General features: G+C 39.2%; 1 protein-coding gene across 1 annotated transcript; it reads right to left on the reverse strand.

Moving 5' to 3' along the window:
- Nucleotides 1-1014: 1014 nt before the first annotated feature.
- LOC119061460 (tripartite motif-containing protein 64-like) lies at nucleotides 1015-7314 on the reverse strand. Its single transcript, XM_053670879.1, has 6 exons — nucleotides 6904-7314; nucleotides 6248-6343; nucleotides 4917-5160; nucleotides 4285-4294; nucleotides 2589-2686; nucleotides 1015-1505 (listed from the first exon to the last, which is right to left on the reverse strand). The coding sequence occupies exons 1-6, from the start codon at nucleotides 7312-7314 to the stop codon at nucleotides 1015-1017; spliced, it is 1350 nt and encodes a 449-aa protein (XP_053526854.1).
- Nucleotides 7315-8439: the final 1125 nt, after the last annotated feature.

Here is an 8439-nt window from a genome sequence, read left to right on the forward strand (position 1 = left end):
TTCCTCTGTGCACCTATTTCCACCTTCTCCTACACTCAGTGATACCTGCCAGCATTCCTGTATTATTCCAAGTTTACTGGGCTGCCATCATGAGTCTGGGCAGGTGTGGCCCCATGTCATGGAGCCAATCTTCTCCAAGCTCTCATGTAGGCCCCATAACCTGGGGGACCTTCCCCTCAGTTACATATTGTGGGGGGAGTCCATTTCCACCCCCCTGGCTCAGACCATGGCCACAGCTACTTCACATATCTGTGCAACCAGTTAAAGGTTATAGATATGTTAAACGACCATGCCATGGATTGGCTGCAAAGCTGTGGCTGTACAAAACAGCTCTGCATGTTCCTGCAACACGTGTTCCTTCGCCCAACTCACACCCTTTTGGTGGGAAGGGGTCAGGATATCTTATATATCTTTCTAATATTTCCTAGACACCTTGACTTCTAGACCCCATTCCAAATCTCTATTTGGGGCCCCCTCTTGGCTGCACACTGTATCATATGTACAGCAGTGGGTAGTGGAAATAGTAACTAATACATCCTACTCTTACAATTTTCAGTCTAGTGGTAATAAGCATCTACCAATTTGATGAAAGTTTGCTGACTATTATGAGGACATGGTATAGTGTGCTCAGAGAGTTTGGATTAAGAAGAACTACAGTGGTCTGTAGGGTCAGAGATGACATCCTGTAAAAATGATCATATTAGCTGAGATGTGGTGGGTGACATGTTATATAACTTCTCATAATACAGCTGTCAGTTTAAAAAATGCCATTGAGCCATTGACTATATTCTAGGAAGCTCTCCATTGTAAACATTTTATTAAAAAAATTTAATAAACACATTTATACATTCAATGAGGTTATGCCATGTTGGAAACATACAATAATTATGTGTCCTGAAGTTACAATATGCTCCGAGGCAATCAGGTATCACCCTGCCACCTTACAGGATATTTCATAAAAATAGTTTCCTTAGACGTGAAACTGTATCAAATAAATGGCCAAAACTTAACTTCTCATGGAGAATCAAAGCATAGGAAAGGCTTCAGAGGGGAAGAAAAGGGAGACGAAAATAAACTACATATGAGGGAACGGTTTGAAGCATCATAGAAGCTCACTGTTGCATGGTCATAATCCAAAAACACTCCAATCTTACCCAGAGGCCTTTTCATATACTGAATGAAGGGTGGGCAGTTAGTGGAGAGACAATAATGATCATTCACTTTCCTAGAAAATAGGAAAGAAGCTTCTTCATAATCAACAATAATATCAGTACCGCTCGTCAGGGAATCTTTACAGACTCCCAGAATCCACCTCGAGCGCTTCAGCACATCCACCTCCCAGTAATGTCTACCAGAGGTGAAGGTATGAGTTCCCCATGCTGCAAAACCCTGCACTCTCTGGGGCTCTCTGGATGCGCTGTCACGGTCACCTCCAAACATCACACTAACACCATTAGGAAGGCTAATACAGCGACTGATGGCTTCTGCACTCAGAACTTTGTTCACTGCAAAAGAGGCAAAAAATCAGGTCAGTGAAAGGAATTTCCATGCCTTGAGAGACAGTCTCTTCATTTGCCCCCCTCTAAGGAAATACAAAATAAAGACAGTAAAGGGAGGTGAGACTGGCTCCTCTACCAAGCGCAAAAGTTATCCCTACCTCTACAGCACAGATATCCTTTAAATTATACAGAAGATAACACAGCAAACCAAAAACCCTCTGCATATACTACCAACTGCCTAAAGCAGTGATTTAATCTCAATCCCCAGATAGTTTGTTTCCGGTCACACCTAAACCTCTTTTGTCACTTTAGAAATCTCTTCTTGTGCTAATTGTCCTTGATATAAATAGATAGTTTAATAAATAGATAGCAATTTGCTATTTGAGGGTAATTATTGGAATGTAAGTTACACCTGTTACATATTTAAGAATCAAATTATTGGAGAGAAATTCCCATTATAGATAAATTAGAAGTGCCTGAAGAGAATGTTCTGGCTTTACATGATCTGTTTAGACCTCACATTCAGTCTGATCCTGATTTCAGCCCTTGGGGTCTAGACCTGCTGTCTAGGAGGGACCTTGTGTGGTGGGGCCATGCTCACAGATCCTTCTCCTGCCAGTGGTTTTGAAATTGATCTAACAGCATTAAAATTATTGTGCTTATGACGAGTTCAGTTATTTTTTGCACTTGCCAATCTTATGAATAATTGCACAAATATTTTTGTGCAATGAATGATAAATACACTTGCAATATACAACAGATTAAAAACCATCAATGCCATATTTAAACTTTCAAGAATAATTGAGCCTGAATAAAGTATAATATTGATTGTTAGTCTGAGAACTAAATATTCTATTTCTTACATCAAATGTAATTTAAAAAAGCATCTTGCTTCCTATTTTCAATATTCTATAAATTGCAAAGTTCAGCCTTGGTCATTGTGATATGACTAGACAGGACAAAGATAACAATTTTGGAAAGTCACAAACTACCTTCATGTCAGAAAAAATTTAAATAATTAAAATAGAAGACTCAGTCTGAAGAGCCACAGAAGAAATGGAGGCCTGATGACAAAGGGCTGACTCTTACCTTTGAAGGTGTTCAGCATATCTGGGATTCCAGTGACGTGCCATAAAGTGAGCTCTGGATTCACTGGCTGAGGCTTTTGCATCTGCACTGGTTCAGTTCTGTAAAGAATGACAGTGGAGGGATTTAGGGCCAAAGGTTAATCCCACAATCATTACAAAAATCACAGCTTGTTATCCAAGATATTTCACCAGAATCCTCCCATTCTGAGTTAATTGGGAATACATTGTATTTCACCCCATGGGCATATAAGAAATGTTACTTTTTAAAATAAATTTAAATTATATCAAATTTCAACTTTGCTATGTTTTTTCAGATATTATTTCATTTCTAAAATTGAGAAGCATTTCCTCCCTCTACTCTACCTCAGAGAATGCAAGACTCCTGGGTATCTTACAAAGAGCAGAAAATTCAGGAAAAGCCTGTGGGACTCGAGTCTGCAAGTACTGTATTTTTCCAAGTGTAATGCACACTTCTTTGCCCAAAGCATTGAGGGAAAAATTAAGATGCTCATTGTACATGGATAGTACTAATTCTATATCTATATAAATGTGTTTAATTCTTTTATTTTTGCTCCTATAATAGAAGTATAACTGTAAAAAGCAATGACAATAGCCATATGCAAACTAATAGCCTGGAATATGATCATCAGTTTTGTTTCTAAGTATAAATAAATAAATAAGTGATTTTAAAAATATTAAAATGAAAGATTTATTTCCTGAAAGTTTGGGCCAAAAACATGGGTATGCACTATACATGGAAAGGCATTATACACAGCAAAACATGGTATTTACCAATGAAACACTCAGCGTCCAAAAGGGAAATATCTACAGAGACAGAGATTTTTGTTCCTTTTTTTTTTTTGTCAAGCAAGTAAAAATCTCTACCCTCAAAGTCCTGCTGCTGAAGGTAGCACTTCCTGAGGGCACCAGGAGGTCACTCCCCCCTGAATTGCTATCTACAAGGAGGGACATGCAATGATGGAACAGGCTCAGTCATTGCTACCCCTGGGAACAAAAGCAAGGCCCCCCTCTCCTATCATAATCATAGGAAAGCTCCTTCTTCCTGTCCTTTTCACCTTTCATCTCCCTAATACCTTACCAAAATACTTTCAGAGACTTTTACTGAGATGTCTGGAGAGGATGGCAGTGAGTGACTAGAACCAAGCCCAGAAGGTCAGATGGTTTTTAGGTGTGTGGCAATGCTGACTCATAAGGAAGAAACTTCTGAGACCAGAGTGCTTCAGGGCTTTGTTAGTTTTTTAAACAAAATGGAAAATAGCCACAGAGGACAAGGTTTCTACCTCGAAAATTGTGTACCCACTTCATGAAGAAGACAAGAATTTTTAAGAAATCATCAGTATAAACTCACCTTTCCAATATATTTCCCAAATCCTGCAAAACAAACAAAAAAGAAGGTAAACATATGCGTTCTTGCTTTTAGGCCTTTTCTAGTATGTTTAATAGTTTTCAGAGTTTGTTTTAGAAAAATATTTTTTCTACTTTGTTTTAAGGAATAATCAGAGGCTTTTTTTTCTTTTTGTTTTTAAGACAGAGAGGGGAAGGGAAGGAGAAAGAGAGGGAGAGAAACATCAATGTGTGGTTGGCTCTTGAGCACCACCTACTGGGTATCTGGCTCAAAACCCAGGCATATGCCCTGACTGGGAATCGAACTGGCAACCCTTTGTTGGCAGGCCTACACTGAATCCACTGACCTACACCAGGCAAAGCCAGAGGGTATCTTAATAACAGAAATTACACTAAAACATGCTGAGTTTCCTCAGGGTGCACTGAGGGTGGAAGATATTAAGGCAGAAAATGAGAGGATGTAACAAGTTCTAATTTTCCAGTCTCACTCATTGCCCCATCTTATTCTCAAGGAAAGATCCAACCAACCACTTACAATAACAATTAGAGCAAAACAGTGAACCATATGAACAACAAAGAGAGCATTAAAATTGATTACCACATTCCATAAATCTTGCCTACAAAAAGGGCAAAACCTCAATGTCTTTAGCAGGTTGCTTTTGTGTGGATAGCAGAGAGTGACAGTGGATTATGGGAACACAAATAGAGAATTACCACAGCAAAGTTCATGTTCCCTGGTCAGAGACTGACCGATTTTGAACACTCTCTGAGTAGATATTACTTTGGATTATACTCAAATCATTACTAAAAGGATATGAGTAAATAAGTGACTGACTGGACTGGCTTGATCATGGGAGCCAAGGAAAATTAATGCTTAGCTGAGGGTAATGGTATCCTATATGCAGGCAACATTTCAATGTTAGGCCAACATTGCCCATAACAGGATTCCTGTCTGAGGATCGACCCTCCCTTCTCACCTGGAGCAGCTCCAAGTTAGGCTTGTGGCACATGTCAGTCAGCTCTCTCAACACTCCTTTCAGGCTTTCTTTCTGCTGGGTCATCCTGAGTTCGCTCTCCTTGAGTTGTTGGAAGATCTCCTTTGCTTCTCTCTCCATTGTGTTCAGATGGAGTTGCTCCTCCTCACAGAGAAACAGATGTATCTTCTGATATTCAGCTTGGATCATCACCCTCCTACTGGCCATGTAGTCCTACACAGATAGTGGAACAAAGACATTACCTGTCTCCACTCTCAGTAGAAAACTTCAAACTTGAAATATTTCCTCAGACTTATCAGAAAAGGACTTGATGAACTTTCTGCCTCATGCCTCCAAGTGTCTTGAGTATTTGCTAGTCCTTCTGTCTATCCTGACCTTATGATCCCAGTCTTTTTTCCCTGTTAAATTAATCCCTCCAAAGGGCCCCAGGCTCTCTCTCTGTGATGCTTCTTCAAGGTTCTTACTCTAGTAATTATTTCCTCTCTGTTACCTGCTTTCTCTCTTGTTCCTTTGCGTGCCTTTTCTACATATTTAACAATATTGAAGTATATGCCATATCATACTTATTTTCTAAAATTCTCTACTCTTTACTCTATGTACTGCTTTATTTTTATTCTGTCCTTTGGAGTCAAACTTAGTGTGTTGTTTTATTTCACTCAGTTTCTGAAATATTTACCAAACCTTCAAAATTGTATAGGGAATACCTTTCAAGCCTTGCTCACCATGTACACAGTTGACCCTTGGACATAGATTTGAACTGTGAGGGCCCACTAATACTCTGATTTTATTTCAATGAATACACAGCTGACTGTCTGTGTCTGTGAGTTTCCTAACCATGGATTCAGCCCATAGCATATCAAAGATGATATTTTTGATCTAAGACTGGAAACCCGTGAATGCAGATGGCCAACTATATGCATTAATTTATACCATTTTATATAAAGATGTGAACATCCTTGAAATTTGGGAATTATGGATGCTGAAAACAATGCCTTGCAGATAAGAAAGAATGAGGAAATTCTGAGAGAGTTCAAAGTTATATGTGGATAATTGACTGCAAGCCCTCTGCTTGTCCAAGAATCAACTGTGTTCATACTCCTTGCAGTAGCTTCTGTTGGCTGATTATGTATTTTTTGGCTGTTACATATGTGTTTAATGATATATTACTAAAACCCACTGCCTTTTCATAGGTGGAAACCATTACCCTGTAACTGGTAAGTTGAATTTGGCTAAAAATCTAAGCCAGCCTTTTTTCAATCTGCATACATTATAAAAATAAACAGAACGTGTTCATTTGTACCTTTAATGACTTGGTTTTGCTAGCTTCTTGCTTCAGATTGTTTTTCATTTCTTGAGTCATGTTCCATAAAGAGTTCATTCTCTTTAGAAGTTTCTCCTGCAAAATAACCATAAGCTTAAGTGACAAAAAGATGATATTGTAAATGTTATTCAGTTATTTATGGTTAAAGGCAGTGCCTGGGAAAAGTCACCCTGAATTAAAATGGAGAGGTCTGGTTTTCTTTATATTCATTTAATTTGATTCAAATATTTGGAATATGAGAGGTGACAGAAACATACAATAAAGAGTTTTGGCGGGCCCTGCAGATAACATTCATTTCTTAAGTAATTGGCAACCAGATTTTCACATATCATGACTATAAGCAGGTACAATTTGCATCAGAAGCCACTGTTCCTGGTGCGGGCCTCCCTCCCCACAATTGCACCAATTCTACATACTTAGACAGTACTTTGCAGGCAATGTACCTTAGTAAAGGCTCAACACTACTTTGATTATAGTGCCCAAATTGTTTAATAGCATTGCACAATTACACTTGTAATTTGGAATTTACATAGAAACAGTACCATCTCCACTACGTCCATTGTCATTCCCTTCCTTATCATCATTTTCATCTTTCTCTCTCATTTTGGAGCTTATACCTATCACATTGCACCTACCCTGTACTCCTCAGCAGACCACTGTATTGGACTGTGGCTGTGAGCTGCATGCTCTGGGGATTCAGAGCAGACTGCACAGAGCAGGCCCTTCTCATCCTTGCAGAAGAGCTCCTTTGCTTCTTTGTGTGCCACACAGATCTGCTCCTCAGAGCTCTTGATGTAGTTAGCTCTGGCCTCTCTGGCAATGGAAGCCAGGCTATTTAGTGCAATGTTGGTTTTGAAATCTGGCTTCTCTGAGACTCCTCTGCACTGAGGGCAGTGCCTTGGTGTTTGGGCATCCTCCCAGCTGAGGTACAGGCAGAGACGGCAAAAGCTGTGCCCGCAGTCTATGGTGACAGGGTCTAGGAAGTAGTTCATACAGATGGAGCAGGTGAGATTATTCTGGAAGGCTGATGAGGTATCTGAATCCATGTTTCTGAAAGTTAAAAAATAAGAAAGAAAGAGAAAGTCATTTTGTCTCCCAGATGATGAAAGAAAAATTTTGGAGAAAGGCTTGCCTACTTGAGCTCTATTTACCTATTAAATAGGAACCTGATTTACCCATTAACTTACTTCCTGTACAAATCTAGACCTGGTAAGTCTAGACAGGTTGGGTGTTTTCCTTATGCAAGTGAAAAAAATGAGACAAGAGAGTCCTCAGCATCTTTCTTTGTTTAAAATAAACAATGATCTCAAATGCAGGAGGGGAGATGGAGGTGAGGTAGGTGGGAGTGGAACCCAGCTCTCCCTATGCCCTGGCAGATCTTTTGAGGAACAGAGAGAACAACCAAATGGAATCCCAGCTTATATGAAGTTTGGAGAAGTTGCAGAAGACATTGCAAAACCTATGTATTATTGTAAATAATTGCAGAAGATATTGAAAAACCTCTGTACTGTTATAAATAATTGTTGTTCTATACAATTGTACATACTACACAGCAACCCTCCATTTTGTTAGCCCACTTCATTTACTCCTAATCATTATTGTTGTTGTGGTTAAGTGTATTCTCTCTTACATTACACCTACTTTCTATACATTAATCTCACTATATCTCATCATTTAATTTGGCACAAGTGCTGTTTTCTGGATTCAATGCACAATCATCTTCCCCTCTAACAAGAGTCTTATCTCTCTTTCACTATTTTTATAAAGTGGCTTGTTGGGTGAAATATCACAGTTAATGCTATATTTATCCAAAGAATCTCCTATCTCTTCTCTACTTGCTGGAATTTTAAATCCCATAAAATACTCTTCTGCTGTCTTAACCTGTTTTGCCTTCCCCCTGCCTCTGCTCATGCACAAGAATAGGTGGGAGCTACAAACATCAGTTTTCCTGCTGGAAGAGAAAAACCACCAAGAAAGGAACCACCAAAAGAAAAAAGCCCAAGTACAACAAGAGAGCCCACACAAACAGAAGAAAGGCCAAACCTAGAATGTCCACACAAGGAGACCAGAGATCATACCACTGAATCTCATAGAATTCCTACCAGAGAAGTTCACCCTCCAAAGACAGTTAGCTAAGTGAAACATCAGGAAGCACAGAAACAAAAAGAGTC

The sequence above is a fragment of the Artibeus jamaicensis genome, unplaced genomic scaffold (genome assembly GCF_021234435.1).
Source record: "Artibeus jamaicensis isolate MK-2021 breed Jamaican fruit bat unplaced genomic scaffold, CSHL_Jam_final contig_64, whole genome shotgun sequence".
Lineage (NCBI taxonomy): Eukaryota > Metazoa > Chordata > Mammalia > Chiroptera > Phyllostomidae > Artibeus > Artibeus jamaicensis.

Excerpts from the sequence above, each read along its gene's own strand:
- LOC119061460 (XM_053670879.1), bottom strand. The coding sequence starts at position 7,314 with ATGGATTCAGATACCTCATCAGCCTTCCAGAATAATCTCACCTGCTCC. Across the intron at positions 6,344-6,903 it reads GGTCTGCTGAGGAGTACAGG|GAGAAACTTCTAAAGAGAAT; the intron begins GTAGGTGCAATG and ends GTTATTTTGCAG. Across the intron at positions 5,161-6,247 it reads GCAAAACCAAGTCATTAAAG|GACTACATGGCCAGTAGGAG; the intron begins GTACAAATGAAC and ends CTATCTGTGTAG.